Source organism: Chiloscyllium punctatum, chromosome 14 (genome assembly GCF_047496795.1).
Source record: "Chiloscyllium punctatum isolate Juve2018m chromosome 14, sChiPun1.3, whole genome shotgun sequence".
NCBI classification, from domain to species: domain Eukaryota; kingdom Metazoa; phylum Chordata; class Chondrichthyes; order Orectolobiformes; family Hemiscylliidae; genus Chiloscyllium; species Chiloscyllium punctatum.
In genome coordinates, this window is record NC_092752.1 from 42,433,153 (window position 1) to 42,450,181 (window position 17,029).

The 17,029-nt window shown below is 37.4% G+C and overlaps 1 protein-coding gene across 4 annotated transcripts in view; it reads right to left on the reverse strand.

Annotated features, from left to right (window-relative positions):
- LOC140485760 (transmembrane protein 144-like) overlaps positions 1 to 17,029 on the reverse strand; it is a 74,840-nt gene that overhangs the window by 22,382 nt on the left and 35,429 nt on the right. For 3 of the 4 annotated variants that reach the window (XM_072584264.1, XM_072584263.1, XM_072584265.1), the window contains exons 5-8: positions 15,586 to 15,685; positions 6,598 to 6,678; positions 6,170 to 6,251; positions 1,208 to 1,287 (exon numbers count right to left, since the gene is read on the reverse strand). In XM_072584264.1, the coding sequence (XP_072440365.1) occupies positions 1,208 to 1,287; positions 6,170 to 6,251; positions 6,598 to 6,678; positions 15,586 to 15,685 (343 nt within the window). The remainder of the gene's footprint in view (positions 1 to 1,207; positions 1,288 to 6,169; positions 6,252 to 6,597; positions 6,679 to 15,585; positions 15,686 to 17,029) is intronic. The other variant, XM_072584266.1, reaches the window with a different exon arrangement.

The following is a 17,029-nucleotide window of genomic DNA, read 5'->3' on the forward strand; positions in this document are numbered from 1 at the left end:
TTATAATCTTTTGTGAGGTTCTTGGTCGATTGCCTTCTAAAAGTCCAAATATAACACATGTACGGCTTCTTCTCTATTCACTCTGGTTGAGAATTTCTTTAAAAACTCTAATAAATTAGTCAGACACAATTTCCCTTTCATGAAATCATACTGATTCTGCTTGATCAGATTACAGCTTTCCAAATATGCCGCTAATACATCCTCAATAACTGACTCGAATATTTTTCTTAATTTACCCCACCATTTGTTTTGGTCTGCCTTTATAATGATTGGTGCACATACAAAGAAACGTGAATATCTAAGATTGCAAGAGGGCCCCACTGTTACATTACACTATGGTACAAGTAGAGACAGTTCATTGGACATCAAATTTCTTACGAGTGAGGCATTCAAATTGCTTTTGGAGCAACTAATGCAACTAAACTCAAAAAACAATCTGTGGCTCAAACTTTATCACAGCCACACACAAAAGGAACACCTGAGCACTCCAAGACCCACCAGTAGGCTGCACAAAATGTTGAAGGCTACCTAAGCAAGAAATAAATGAATAAATAACATTATTGCTTATATTATTTTGGATGCTGTTTGAATTAATTGTCATTAAAGATTGTACATTCAGAGGCCAGTGTAGCTTTATACCACTTTTAATTCACTTGCAAATTAACTGAGTTCACATGACCATACAAGGTTTATGCAATTCAGTATTTAGTGCCTGCCAATGTGTGTTGTTCATGTTGCACTCATGCAAAGTTACACATCAGGAGATTATCTTTAACAAACAAATGCCTAGTGAATATGAGGTCTGGTTTGAGGACTTGGCTGTTTGAAGGTTAAATTAAGTGAAATGTTTTGATGAATGATGGAACTATTTTATTTTGAAAATATTATTACCAAGAGGTGCATTTTTTTTGGCAAGGTCTCCCTTTGAAACTGAAAGTGTACATCTGGAGTGTTACATAACCACTCCAAGCTCTACTTTGGGGAGGCCTCTGCTCTGAATAAAATTTGGGGCCACAGTGAGGTGTGCAGTTTGAACAAGTTCATGCTCTCATTGAGGCAAGTGTGCTTTAGCACACGATTATACTCAACGTTGGTGCACAGCCTGAACGCCAATAACACAAAGCTTTTTTGATCTCGAAGACCACAAACATTCATGATTGGTTTAAAAGACCTTCACATGATTTTCAATGAAATACACACTACTTACACAAGTCTTTTCTTTAGTGGACTAAGCTTGTCTACCCAGGATTCATCTGTCAAGATAATTTCTTCACTAGTATTTATATTCTATATTTAAAAATAAATACTGTTAGGCACTTCCAAAACAGTATCAAACTTCCAGTTATAACAGCTTACATCTTTAAGGGGAATAGATAGTCTCAGAAAATTCAAAGATCCATAAATCAAAGTAAAGCCAGAAACTTTTTTTTAAAGAAACTTGTGTATCTTTAGCAATTCTTGCTTGCAGGATATTATGATTCATGGCATGGAGTTTGGATTGCATGAGATTCGTAACCAAACAGATTGTTAAAGATTCAAAAAAGAAACTTTCCCAATATTGTTTTCATACCAAAAGAATAAGAACACAAATTAATAATGAACAAGAACATACCACTATAATTCCATCCAGGTTGCAACTTGCACATAAAATCTACATCATTCAAATAATCTCTAAATGCATCAAAAACACTCCGCAACAAAGCATGTCAATATTAATGCAATAACAGTCTACCTAATAAAGGAATATTATATTTGGAAAGCTACAAAAAACTAACAACACAATTCAAAATCTAACAATGATGAATTGCATCTTGAAAACTGATTTCAAAGAACTTTGCACTAATTAAACAATTAGCTCAAAAGCAACAGAAAATGCTAATCAGAACCACAATCGATACTACGTATCATGAATAAAATTCTGTTTTTTTCCCCCCAGAATTAATTTGACACTTGCTTAAATCATTAAATGTACAAACACATTTACTCTCTACATCTTCATTTAATCATTTTTCTAATGGAATGATCTGCCAAAGTTAAATCTTAATAAATCAAGCCTGCTTTTGAAGTCTTGATTTGTCCTCAATTACTGTCTCTCTTGTTTTCTTTCCCATTGCCCCCATTCGTTTGGTCCTTGTCCATTAGCAATGGATGCCAGTTGTTTGTGTTGAGATTTTAAAAAAACTAATACTTTTAGAGGGGAAAGAATGTCAAGGGACAGAACTCAAATTGTCTCACATAACACGGATGGGGTTCAGATTCCCAATGAATATTCCCTTTAATATTGATTTACAACATGCCATTTGCTTATTGTCCTGTGGTCCGAAGTGTGACAATGTGTTACGGACCAGACTAGACCCCCTCAAAACGTTTCAAGAAAGTAGCTCAGACCCTAACTTTGCTAGTTGTTTTAAACAGGTCTAAAGTGGATATTTCAGGAGAGGTGCTGCTGATCGAACCACTTAGTTTTAAACAGTACAGAATTTATTTACAAGATTACCAAATGAAACACAAACAAAAGTGAACAGAATAACTGAACTTATCCGAAAAGCCAACAGATTATCCCAACTTAACGGTGCTGTTCCCAATACTTGCAATAATCCCCATAAGCACTCCTTGGTACAAGAGGAAAAATCAAACACAAGATCTTACAGAAGGGACATCAGAGAGAGAGAAGAGGCTTGGATGTGCTACGCTTGGATCCAGCAGCTTTAAAAAACTACTGCTAAAAACCAAACCAGAGAAAAGCTAAGCTGGGAGAACTGGCCACTTGTACAAGTGTTTTTTTTTCCCAAAAACCTGAAAGCCTGTTGTCTGAGGCAGCACTTATTAGCTATGATCAAACTGGCCCTAAAGTCCTTCAACTTAGACTTTTCGGAGTTTGTGTCTATTACGACCTCTCTTAAAAACATTCCAAGGACACCATAACGTTGTTAAAGGAGCAGCATTGTCACACAATGTAAACTTCAGAACTTGAAAAACTGTTCAAGGACTGAAAGAATCAGCAATAACTCGTCCAGGAATAAACTGTTTCCTGAGATAAAAGGAAAGGCAAACCGTAATAAAGGAATAGAAAGCAATTAACAATCACTTGGGAAAAACAGAATCAAAGCAACACAAACAAGCTGTTTCCTAAGAGAGAGAGAGAGAGAGAGAGGAGGTAACAACTGCTTGGTAACTAGTTGCCTTGTGATAAATGGGCAAATAAGATTGCCTAGAGAAGAATTTAAGGAGTTAATAGCAGGGCAGGCTGTATTTTGAACAGACAGCGAACATGAATGAAACAAAGTACAGAGAAGCTACCCCAATAAGAAAATCAGTTGCAGAGTTAGTGACTTCACAAGTGTCATGAATAATGTCACACTACAAGCTTAACAAGAAGAAAATCCTATAAGAATTAAACTGCTGGAATCATCATCAGCTGAACTGTGGAGAACAACACTGCACAAAAATCTAACCCTGGATGATATATCTAGAGACAGATTCTGTTGGTTGGATTCACAACTAAACTCTACCGTTAATTGGCTAAGTAGGGTTGTGAGGCTTAACTTGCCTACTTGAGGGGTTCTATTTTGGTTGCTACATGCAATAAAGTTTAAACAATTGTTTCAGCATTTGAGTAGATTTCTTAATGAATCACCAAATTAAAGGTAGCTTGTGGTACTGATGACAACACAAGGCTGTGCAGATGTGTTTCTTCATCGGAATAATGGTCTAGTGTGGACAGCAGATTGTGCGGCTCTGCTTGTACAGCTTAGGGGGAACATTGTTTGCTATATTCGGTAAAATGTCACTGAAACTGTAGGGAGAAATGCAATTACTTATGTTACCAATGTTTTGTTGAATAAAAACAGAAAATGCTAGAGATAGTCAGCAGGTCCAGCACCAGTGAAGAGGAAACAGACCTAACATTTAAAGCTGATGAACTATTCTGATAAAAGATCTTTGAATAAAAATATTGGAAGATGTTTAATGACAGCTATGGAGGCATCAACCATCAATCAGGAACTTGACTGAGCAGTGGTTGGCTTTCCCTGACCACAAGGGCAGAAGTGCCAACTGATGTGAGTTGACAATCAGAGGCTGGTAGCTCTCCTTGCTCTGTGGAGGCAATGGTTGCTGTTGGTACTAACTCACATGAGGCTTAAGATTGTTCATGGATGCAGACTTGGATGAGTAATGGCAGGAGGGGTGAATCACAGAGTTGAGTCTGTCAGCAACAATGGCAAGTGACTGGCTGTTAATGGGCTAGCATCTTCCTAATGCAGGCTTCCTTAATCAGGCATTGAGTACCCTCATATTGATCTTCTCACCATTGACTTAATCAGGGCAATGGCAGGTAGGTGGCAGGATCACCATTTGCAACCCATCTTAGATGTTAAATTCCACCAGTTGTCTCTGTCTCTTTTCATAGATGTTGCAGTTGTTTATTCAAACATTACCTATCCTTAAATTTATCCATTATTTTATCTTCTTTCTCTACATAATAAATGTTATTCATCTCAACATAGATTCAAACAAGGTAAATGCAGCAATGTTTGCAGCTGTTGTCAAATGTCTTATGATCAATTCTCAAATTGACAAAACTATAAAAAATTAAAACCCCAGGGGAAATATAGTTCTATTGTGACTTTAATGGATCTTAATTATATAATTGCCCCATGTATTGCTGATCAAACAGTACGACTGTATTTTGGAATTTTGATATATTTTACATGTTTAAACTGCATAACAAAAGATTTTGCACTGTTTTAGATTAGTCATGCAGTTAGTGATGCAAATTCAACAAAGTTTATGGGATCAATTGCTTCTCCTATGACCATTAATTCTAAAAAGATAGAGAGGATATAATTTCCAACTCATTTATAGTACCCAGGTATCTCCAAAGCGGGGAGGAAGGTCGAGGGAATTAGACTTATATGCCCAGGTTTCTTCACTGTGGTTGCAAATGTAGGTGTAGCCATAGGCATTTCAAAGAGCTACTGTTGTAATTGCAGAAATTACCATGCCCCCACTCAAAACCTTAAACCTTTACCACAAATTTTCTGTGATTCCTACTGTTCAGTCAAAAGTTGAAATATACCCCATATACCCCAGAAAATTAACTGCATAATTTTATAAACTGTCCCAATGAAATTTCATCCCATCAGACTGCAGTGAGAAGGGCCAATTGCCAACAGATGTGAAATCTGCAATACATTCCCTCAAACCTGAAGTAGGGTCCCTATTTCCTTCATTATTTCCCCCCAAAGCTAGGCCCAGACCTTGAACACACCTGAATTCAGCACTGGCCATAGTAAATGCATTGTGGGTAATTCTTACTCTGTATCATGCCAAATAGGGTAAAGAAAAGTCTTGCTCCTCAGAATAAGTCCTCTTCATCTACCTTGACAAGCACAAAACTATTTTTCCACAATAAAAATAACTTGTATATAAATTGCACTTTTCACATTTGTAGGGCATCCTAAAGGCATTTCAGAGTTAACCGAATTTTGAAGCAAACAGAAGTGAAATACTGCAGGCTTTGAAAATCTAAAATCACCAAACAAGTCAGGCAATAGCTATGGAGACCTGAAATACCGATTGCTTTCTTTCTCTCACCACTGACCTATTGAATATTTCTAGCATTTTTAGTTTTTATGTTTGGATTATGATAGATATTTTGCAAAAATAGGAGATAACTTGCAAACAGCAAGTGTTATAAAAAGTAAGTGAAAAATACTGAATTATTGCAAGAAGAGTGTTGGTCAGACCATCAGAAGAACTTTCTATTTATATTTGAAATGTCCCATGTGGGTCTTTCCATGCTATCTGAGCAAGTCGTTAAGGTCTCAGTAAAAATCTTAACTGAAATACACAATCTAAACTACAATACTCCTTTAATACTTTTTCAGCCTAGATAATACATTTAAATACAGCAGCTATAATTTTCGGATTTGAAGTAATAACAAAGTGACCAATGGGAGGCACAATAGAGGAAAACAAAAAGCACCTTACTGTTCAAGTTTTATGTGATCCATCATTATGGAATATTATTTGAATACAACATTCACAGAATACATAGTCAAATTCTAAAGGCAACACAAAAAAAGGAATTTATTCAACCTTTAGGCAGAAGAGTTTGCTCCAGTGAAAGAAATTTTCCAAAACTCCACAGGGAGGTGCTACTTACACTATCAATTAGTAATGGAAGTGTTGATTCAGAATGATTTCTAGTATTTACATCACTCTTGACAAAGAAAAATATGATGGCACTAAAACAAAAAGTATTAAAATCAACATATTAAATGTCAGACTATAAACACAATGAAGCTTTAGACTAAATACATTGTATTTCATTAGAACAGTTAAGGTTTCAGATGAATGGAAATTTTTGTTACCCCACAAATTCCTTTCATCACTATTTTGTTAGGTCTGGAGTATGAATTACTGATTGACTAAAATAATAACACGTAAAAAATGCTTAAAAAATTGCAATTACATAAAATTAGCTTAAATATAAATCAATATATGTTTCCAGATCAATTCATGTTATAAATGCAGTTGGCGAAAAGCAACTGTATCAACTATTCTTAATTCAACTTGGCTGGACAGGTTTACCTTAAGAAAGCTAGAGCTGCTCCAAGGTAGTTTAACCAAGGTTTTGCCACTTCTTCAGGGTCGATGCCAAACCAACCAAATCTGAAATAAATGATGTAATACAATTCTGATGAACTGTTTTTAACCTGAAACATTATTTTTTTCACTCTTCACAAATGCTGCTCGAGCTGCTGAGTATTATAACCATTTTCCATTGATCTGCATGTTCAAAACTTTAATTAAATGAATCACAACACAATCAAAATGGAGCTTTGCATCATTACCCCATAGTGCTCCAATGGAAATTCCTTATTATTTTTCAAAATAATTAATAAAATGAAGCATCTCTGCACCCATCAAGTTGGAGACGGTAAAGGGATGAAGGAAGTTGTCAGAAAGAATGATGCGTCTGGAATGTCACATGCAGGGCTAAACAAAACTGGGGTGGACAAAACTTATGTATAGGGAAGAAACCAACAAAAAGACTCAAATGTATGACGACAGACAGGAAGAAAAATAGGATAAGAAAGGTATAGCAAGTGTTTGCAGGTGTAAGTGTCAGGGGGTTTTGTTTCATTATAATACAGAATCAAAGTATCTAAATATTCTTTTTATGCAAGATTTAACTTATGTCAGTGAGTGATTAGTTTTGGAACTGTCCAATCCCTTTAAACTTTTATCATTCATGACAAAACAACGATACGCGTCAGAATATTTTATCTAGTCCATCTTGTAAATACCGATGATTGCTCTCCACTTATTTTACACACACTTTGGATAGCCTTTTAAGTAGATATGGTTTAGATATCATTAAATATTAAATAGATATGGGTTGTTAAAATTTCAAGTACGCAATCTGTGTTTAAAAGTAAAATAGCCAATCGAACCACCTCAATAAAACTCATCATGTAGCCGCAAGAAAACAGATAGTCATTTAGAAGTAACCGATCTGATCAAATACACACAGATGCAGTAAGACAAGTGGTGATTTAATTACAAATTCACACTAAATAAGCAAAACTGCAGTCAATGAGCTCATCTTGGTTCTTACCTTGGAAGAATGGACATCAGGTGATCATGCACTACTTATGTTCCCCTCACCAATCAGAACTTAATTATGCACTGCCTGTGCCATACCATTACGCAGGTTGTGGTAAAGGGTTAACACAAAAAGGCCTGCTACTCAGTAGTACCATGTATATGAAGAAGACAGGAGCCAGCACCCCAGCCAACCATATTCTACTGCTGGTCGATTGAGTCCACTGCCTTAAGTACTAGTTTTGTTGTACTTGTTATGACTATTCAATAGATTTATGAACATCATCTAAACATACTCATACCTGAAGTGGTTTCGTATTCGACCAGAATCAGAATCTTACAATTAATGTTAAGCTGGATTGCAGTGTCAAACACAGGAATGGCAAACATGATTTCTCTTTCACAAGACCATGTTGATTCTGTTTGACTGTTTTATGATTTTCCTTAATCATGGATTTCAGTATATTTCTGGTGACTGATATTAAATTAACCCTGGTCAATAGTTCCTTTGTTTCTGTCTCCCTCCTTTTGAGAAAAGAGGGGTAATATTTGCAATCTTCTAATCTGCTTGAACCTTTCCAGAAGTAAGGAATTCTGCAACCAGCTCTCTTAAGGGACTAGGAAGCGTGCTGTCAGATCCAGGGATCTTGCCAGCCTTTAGCCCATCTTTTTTCTAGCACTTTTTCTCTATGGTTAGTTCTTCCCTCCCTTTTGCAGCTTGATTTTCTTCCATTCTTGGGATGCACTGTGTCTCTTCTACTGTATAGACAATTTAAAAAATACTTTTTCAAAGTCTCATTCTCTCAGGAACCAATATCTACTTTGATTACTTGCTTCCTTTTTATGTATCTGTGGAATATCTTACTATTTTTATATTTCTTGCTAGCTTACTGCCATATTCTGATTTCTGCCTCTTCATTTCCATCATCTTTGTTTTCTTTTCAAATTTTCTCAACATTCAGGCTCACAACTAGTCTTTGCTGCACTGTGTTCATCCTTTAATTGTGCTACTATCTGAATTTTCCAACAATACCACATCCTCCTTGTATTGTCCTTTCTTTTTACAATGGAAAATATCTTTGATGAGAGCTATGAAATATGTCAAGTGTCTGCCACACTTCTTACCTATCATCTTGCCTTTTAATGTACAGTCCATTGTCACCAAATGAATATGAAATTTCATCATGTTGTGACCACTCTTACCAAGAGGATTATTCATGAATCCTACTTCATTACATATTATCAAGGCTAAAATAAAAAGGTGATTCCAGAATATGTTGTTCTAAGAAACTGTTCAAAATAGACTATGAATTATTATTCTAGGTTTCCTTTGCCCAACAAACTTCATCCAATCAACATGAAGACTAAATTCGCATATGCTATTTTCAAATCCTTAAAAGCTCTCATTTTTTAATTTATAATCTGTCCCACACTGAGGCTACCACTGGAGGGCCCATAAATCACCCCTGCGAGAGACTTCTTCCTCTTGTTACCTCCTATCTAGATGCTAAAGGAAAGATTTTATTAAAGAATCTATGCTCAAGATTCCATTTTATAGTTAAGTCAGTTTCATGGAATGACATTTACGCAGGCGTTGTCAGTAAATGACTATAATTGTCTTCATGGATGATAGCTTGAAACTTCTAACAAATACATCTATTTGTTCAATTTTTCTGTACCAATTAGGGCAGCTTTAGTTTTGTTCACTAATGGGATATGTGTGACACAGGCAAAGCCAACATTTCTTGTCTAAAATTTGAGAAGGTGTAACTACTATAACGGCTTTGTGGAATACTGAGTTATTGGAATTCATTATAAAACTAAGAGCAATGGTCATTGAAGCGGTAATACAAGTATTGTTTTAGCTGAGTTTATAAGGAAAGATTGCTAAGGGAGTTCTGAAGAACAAGAGATGACTACCCTGTACTCAACAAGTGGCTCAACAACTACAACCCAGAGTCTTCTGTAGCCTTTGTATCACCATAAGAGAAACAGTTCTCAGATAATTAATAATATCTGTAAGAATTATGCCTGCTTTTATCCTTGACTCAAAGTCAACAGTGCTGTGGTGATAACAACAATAATTAACAAATGCGTATGTATTGGGATAGAGAAATTCAACCACCGAACCACAGGAGGAATGAGAAACTGTCTGATAATTTAGCATTGTATGTTCAAACACAAGACAATACTAGAAACAACTGCTGGAAGCAGGTAGAGACAGGGTGAACACGATAATGTTTTCAAATAGAAGGAAAAAAAGTAACTGGGATGAACAAGTAAAGAAACATTTGCCACAAGCAGAATCAGTTGATATTATAAGGATTAGTATCAAGATCAGTATGCTATTGTATCCAAGAAACAGGAGCTGCAACAGACTCATTGCTGATAAAAATACAGGATCATTACAATGAGGAGCAGAATTCAGCAGAAGAAAGAAATTCATTGTCAACATCATTAAGCTAAGAATACATAGAGTCCAAGAGTAAGGAGGTTATGTTGAATGTATATAAGACACTAGTTTGGCTTCAGTTGGAGTACTACATCCAGTTTTGCCACTGCATGTTTGGAAGAATGTGGAGGCCCTAGAGAAAATGTGAAGGAGATTCATAAAACTGGCTCCAGAAACGTGGAATTTTGGTTATGAAGAGAATCTAGTCACAAAATATTAACACAAATAACAACCATACTATTAGGATGAAAGACAATTTGGAGAAGAATAATAAATATAAAGAGCCAGGAATGGTTGAAGAACCAGGCCAACTGAAAATAAATAAAAGGATATCCCGATTTATGGAGGTATCATGAATTTTATTTATAAGCAAAAGTGATAGGAGAAATAGTTGCTATCTTATACACCAGACATTCAAACCTCTAATTTCCCATTTTCTTTTGCTTCTACAGAAATTATCAGGAAGAATGCTACAGGCACTAGTATGTTTGAGCATCTCACTGAAAGATTATTCTTCATTGTTAACCTTGTTCCAGAACCATATCCTCATTTGACATGTGTGAACATTTGGGTTCACTGAATAGCAAATCAGAATTATGACCCTGGATGATTGTGTTCCTTAAGTCTGGATCCCAGAGATGCCACAGCCAATGGTTTGTCGCCTCAACATTACTATACCTGCAATGAGTTTTCAACTGCTCCTCAATTTTGTAGACATCTCAGCTCTCAGCCTCTGTCTTCCCTGCAAAAACAATCCAAGTTCTTGTCATAACTAAAACCCTCCAGATCTGGCAATATCCTGGTGAACTTTCTTGGCACCCTCTCCCAAAGTATCCATATACTTCTGGTAGTTTGGTGACCAGAACTGCACACAATATTCTAAATGTGGCCTAACTAAAATTTTGTACAGCTGTAACGTAACTTGCCAACTTTTAAATTTGATGCCTCGGCCAATGAAGGCTGTATGCCTTCTTGACCACCTTATCCAATTATGTTGCTATTTTCAGGGATCTGTGGACCTCTATGTCCAGATCTCTTTTTACGTCAATGTTCCCAAAAACTTTGTCTTTCATTGAATAATTCACACCTGAATTTGATCTTCCAAAATGCAGCACTTTGCATTTGTCCCAATGAAACTCCACCTGCCATTTCTCTGCCCAAATCTGCAATCTATCTATATCCCACTGTATCTTTTAACAATCCTCCTCATTACTGCAACTCTGCCGATATTCACTAAGCATTCAAACTAAAATGGCTTTCATATAAAACAATGAACAGCGGATACAGAAGATCTAAAACAAACAAGAACAGAAATTGCTGGAGAAACTCAACAGGTCTGGCAATATCTGTGAAAAGAAAACAGAGTTAATAATGTGAGTCTAGTGACCTGTTTTGTTAATTTTCCATTTGTTTGGAATAAACACCATCTGCCATTTCTCTGCCCAAATCTGCATTCTAGCTATATCCAGTGTATCCTTTGACAATCCTCCTCACTTTCTGCAACTCCCCCAATAATTACTGAGCATCCAAACCTAAAAGGGATCTTGCATAAAACAATGAACTGCAGATTTCGGAGATCTGAAAGAAACAATAACAGAAATTGCTTGAGAAACTCAACAATTGGAGTTTGGCAGAGTGATGGTTAACTTGATTAAGTATATTAAATTCTGAACAGTCTTGACGAGGTGGATATTAAAAGGATGATTCCTATTGCCATTATTCCAGAACTGGGAGAATTGTTTAAACATTAGGGGCCACCTTTGAGGACAGAGATAAGGACCTTTTCTTCCTCAAAAGACAAGCCGATCAGCTATGATCTTATCATTAAGACCATTAGAAATATGAACAGAAGCAGATTTGATTTCTTATTGTCACATGCACCAAGATACAGTGGAATGTATTGTCTTGTGTGCTAACCAGCCAAATTATACCTTACATAAGTACATCAGGGTAATGGAACAGTATGCAGAATATAGTGTTACGTCTGTAAAGAACTACATAGAAAGATCAACCCTAATTTACAAGAGGTCCATTCATAAATCTGATAAGAGCGGGAAATAGCTGTTCTTATATGTGTTGGTATGTGTTTTCAAATGTTTGTACCTTCTGCCTGATGGAAAACAGTATAGCTGGATGGTAGGAGTTTTGATTATGTTAGCTGCTTTTCTGAGGCAACAAGAAGTGTAGATGGAGTCAATAGAAGGAAGGCTGGTTTTCATGTTGGACTGGGCTACATTCACAACTCCAATTTCTTGTGGTCTTGGGCAGAACAATTGCCATATCAAGCTGTGACGCATCCAGATAGGATGCTTTCTATGGTGCATCTATAAATATTGCTAACAACCATTGTGGACAAGCCGAATTTCCTTAACCTTCTGAGGAAATAGTGGTGTTGGTGTGCTTTCTTGACAGTAGTGTTGACGTGGATGGACCGGGATAGACCTTTGGTAATATTTACTCCTAGAAACTTGAAGCTCTCAACCACCTCCACTTTAGCACCACTAATACAGACAGGGCATGTCCTCCACTCTGCTTCCTGAAGTTGATGACCACTTCCTTCATTTTGCTAACATTGAGGGAAAGATTGTTGTGGATGTAAGTTTGCTTACTGAGCTAGGAGAAAGTGAGGACTACAGATGCTAGAGATCAGAGCTGAAAAATGTGGTGCTGAAAAAGCGCAACAGGTCAGGCAGCATCCAAGGAGCAGGAGTATCGACGTTTCGGGCATAAGCCCTTCTTCAGGAATCACTGAAGCTGGAAGGTTCATTTTCAGATGTTTCATCACCATACTAGGCAACGTCATCAGTGAGCCTTTGGTGAAGCACTGGTGTTAGTGAACCACTTTTTATTTATGTGTTTAAGTTTCTTTGGGTTGGTGATGTCAGTTCCTGTGGTGATGTGATTTCCTGTTCTTTTTCTCAGAGGGTGGTAGATGGGGTCAAAGTCGATATGTTTGTTGATTGAGTTCTGGTTGGAATGCCATGTTCCTCAAAGCTGAATTCTGTTGAAGGGCCTGTTTCCACACTGTAAGTAATCTAATCTAATCTAATCTAATCTAATCAACTTGGTTTTGTGCGTGGGAAATCATGTCTCATAAACTTGATTGAGTGCTTTGAAGAAGAAACAAAGAGGATAGATGAGGGCAGAGCGGTTGACTGTATGGATTTCAGTAAGACGTTCGATAAGATTCCCCATGGGAGACTAGTTAGCAAGGTTAGATCTCATGGAATAAAGGGAGAACTAGCCATTTGGATACAGAAGTGGCTCAAAGGTAGAAGCCAGAGGGTGGTGGTGGAGGGTTGCTTTTCAGACTGGAGGCCTGTGACCAATGGAATGCTACAAGGATCGGTGCTAGGTCCACTACTTTTCATTATTTATATAAATGATTTGAATGTGAGCATAAGGGGTGTAGTTAGTAAGTTTGCTGATGACACCAAAATTGAAGGTGGAGTGGACAGCGAAGAGGGTTACCTCAGATTACAATGGGATCTTGATAAGATGAACCAATGGGTTGAGGAGTGGCAGATGGAGTTTAGTTTAGATAAATGCGAGGTGCTGCATTTTGGGAAAGCAAATCTTAGCAGGACTTATACACTGAATGGTAAGGTCCTAGGGAATGTTGCTGAACAAAGAGACCTTGGAGTGCAGGTTCATAGCTTCTTGAAAGTAGAGTTGCAGGTAGATAGGATAGTGAAGAAGGCATTTGGTATGCTTTCCTTTATTGGTCAGAGTATTGAGTACAGGCGTTGGGAGGTCATGTTGCAGGCATACAGGACATTGGTTAGGCCACTTTTGGAATATTGTGTACAATTCTGGTCTCCTTCCTATTGGAAGGACGTTGTAAAACTTCAAAAGGTTAAGAAAGGATTTACAAGGACGTTGCCAGGGTTGGAGGATTTGAGCTATAGGAAGAGGTTGAATAGGCTGTTTTTCCTGGAGCGTTGGAGGCTGAGGGATGACCTTATAGAGGTTTATAAAATCATTAGGGCATGGAAAAGATAAATAGACAAAGTCTTTTCCCTGGGGTGTGGGAGTCCAGAACTAGAGGGCATAGGGTGAAATAGGAAAGATATAAAAAAGACCTAAAGGGCAACGTTTTGACACAGACGGTGGTATGTGTATGGAATGAGCTGCCAGAGGAAGTGGCTGAGTCTAGTACAATTGCAACATTTAAAAGGCATCTGGATGGGTATATGAATAGGAAGGGTTTGGAAAGATATGGGCCGGGTGCTGGCAAGTGTGACTAGATTGGGTTGGGTAACTTGGTCGGCATGGACGAGTTGAATGGAAGGGTCTGTTTCTGTGCTGTACATCTCTATAACTCTATATCAATATTGTGTCTACATGAGGGGTCAGAGGCTATGAATCTTGCAGCTAACTCATCTCCTAATTCTCAAAACCTGTCCATCATTTTCGATGCACAAGTCCGGACGGGATGGTGATGTAAATATGATTCAGCCATTCTAATACTAATCCATCTGTGTGGTGGAGACTGGCACGAGAAAATGATCAAAGGACCTGAGAGAGTGCAAAGTGGGAGTCCATTTGCGATCCTACTTGGTGCGTGTCTTTGTGTGTGCTTGCATGCATGTTACAGTATATGCTTAGGAGAGCCAAGACAGAAATTCAGAGGCAGCAGCAACTTAATGAATGTATTTTGTTTTGGAAAAAAGTATGATATTGTGCCTGTAATTACATGCACGCAAGCAGTCCTTGGAATGCTGGGGAAACTCAGTCTTGGGAAAAGAGATGGAACTAGCAGAACATGAGCAGTCATTGGGGCGCTACGAGGTTTACGTAAACTCAAGAGGGCAGATCTTTGAATGTTAAGTTTTCGTATCCCTGTGAAGGAGACAAGAGCTGCTAAATAAGATTTCATAATGCAATCTCACTAATGTCTGGGTAGGTTGCTGTGAAATCAATGGGATCAGTCTTGACTGCATGTGATATTTTATGTTCTCTGTGGGGTACTGACCACAGGTCGTCTGTCAACCCACTTTGTGTTAATTCTGGAATGTAAGACTAAGTTGTGTATACAATACAGTTCATTTGACTTTTCTAACCTGGCATAGTAAATGTATTGTTTATGCAAACTATGAAATCTTGCCTTTTTTAGCAAATCCCTGGGATTTCAAACTTTATCTACTTTAACCAAAAAGGTTAATGGTCCCCAACTAGATTGTAACAACACACCCTTAGACAATCATTTTCATGTACTAATCAATCATTGATATTACCAAATGCTTTCTCAATACTTTCCCTTAAATGATAATTATGACTATTCATTGTACAAAATACAAATTGCAATCAGATACTTCATGCAAGTTTTTTCTACTCTGATTGAAGCAACAAACAGCATTATTAAAAGCTACAGCATGACCACCAGAGTAGGAGGCCTGCACTATTGGAATACATCTATCCTCTCATAATAAAAATGGTCCAGTTAGAGTTCTAGTCTTTAAATCAAAGTGACCAGTAATGGTAACATCAGATGTGCGCAGTTAGCTATCAAGACTTACCTAGAACTTGCCCATCCCATCAGGAGATTAAATGCAGCCCAGATTAGAACACCAAGGCCTAAGCCAATGGTTTTTACAATTGGAACAACAGTAATATTTCCTGAAAGCAAAATAAAGAAGAAACCAAAATGATTAGTTCTTGCCTCAGAATGTCATCAGCTTTCATCTCTCTAGACTCCATATTATACAGATTATCAATGCCATTTTGGCTAACCATGCACAAGGTCACCAAATACATCTTCACTCCTCTTCCTTTTTCAGCATTGTGTAGGGAACGCTCCCTCCCTAAGAGCCTAGAAATCTCCTTAATCACAACCAACACTCCTTCCCTTGGCACCTTAACAATGCAGGCTCAGGGCAACACCTGCGGTTGACCACCTCCTTCCTCACTGTCGAACATTCCTTCCAGATGACACAGATTTACTCTACTTTTTCAATTTAGTATACTGTTGTCAGTGTTCACGTTGCAGTTTATTCTACCTTGGAGAGATCAAGTGCAGATTGCTTTCCCACTTTGCAGAATGCCCTTTTCAGTCCACACGTGTGACTCAGATCTTCAAGAGGCTTATCATTTCAATTCTCCACCTCATACCGATCACTCTGGAACACTATAGGATGCCAAGGACAATAAAGCTTAACGATATTTGAAGGATAGGCACAGCACCTTGTCTTTTGATTACACACTTAAAGCCATCGAGACAACACATTGTTGAGTTGAAGAATTTCAGACTGTACTCTGTCCCCACTGTTTCTCTTTATAGGTATCAGTTTTACTTTCATTTTTGTTTTCTGACAATGCTCATCATCCCTTCTCCAGACAAATCTTTTATTTCTTTAAACTAAAAAAATGGAGTAGGCAATTCAGCCCTTTGAGCCTGCTCCATCATTCTACATAATAATGGCTGATCATGCAAATTGGTACCCTCTTCCCTCTTTCTCCCCATATCCTTTAATCAGTTTAGCCACAAGACCTAATAAAGAGACCCAAAAAAAGCAAATACTTCTCATACTGTAAATCTGAAACATTTGTGGACACAGAAAAACAGGTAATGTTTCATGTCCAGTGAAGTCATACTGGGCTCAAAATGTTATCACTGCTCTTCTCTCTCCACAGATGCAGCCAGACCTGATGAGATTTTCATGCCATAAAACTACAACTTGATCATTGTATAGAATCACGTTAAATGATGTGCCTTAATATATCCAAAATAATATTACAACTATTTGTTTCCAACTTCATCAGACTAACTGTTAAAAGCCAAAGGAAAATTGGATAATTCCTCGTGTAACTATTTATTTCGCTTTTATAGACTATGCTCTTATCAGCACATTCTATATTTGTGTATGTGCTTCTGTCTACCCACTGTTGAGTGTATCCCTAACTAACATAGCGTGGGGGAAGAGAGCCAGCTTTCTGGTCTAACTAGAAAAGCATCATTGAGTA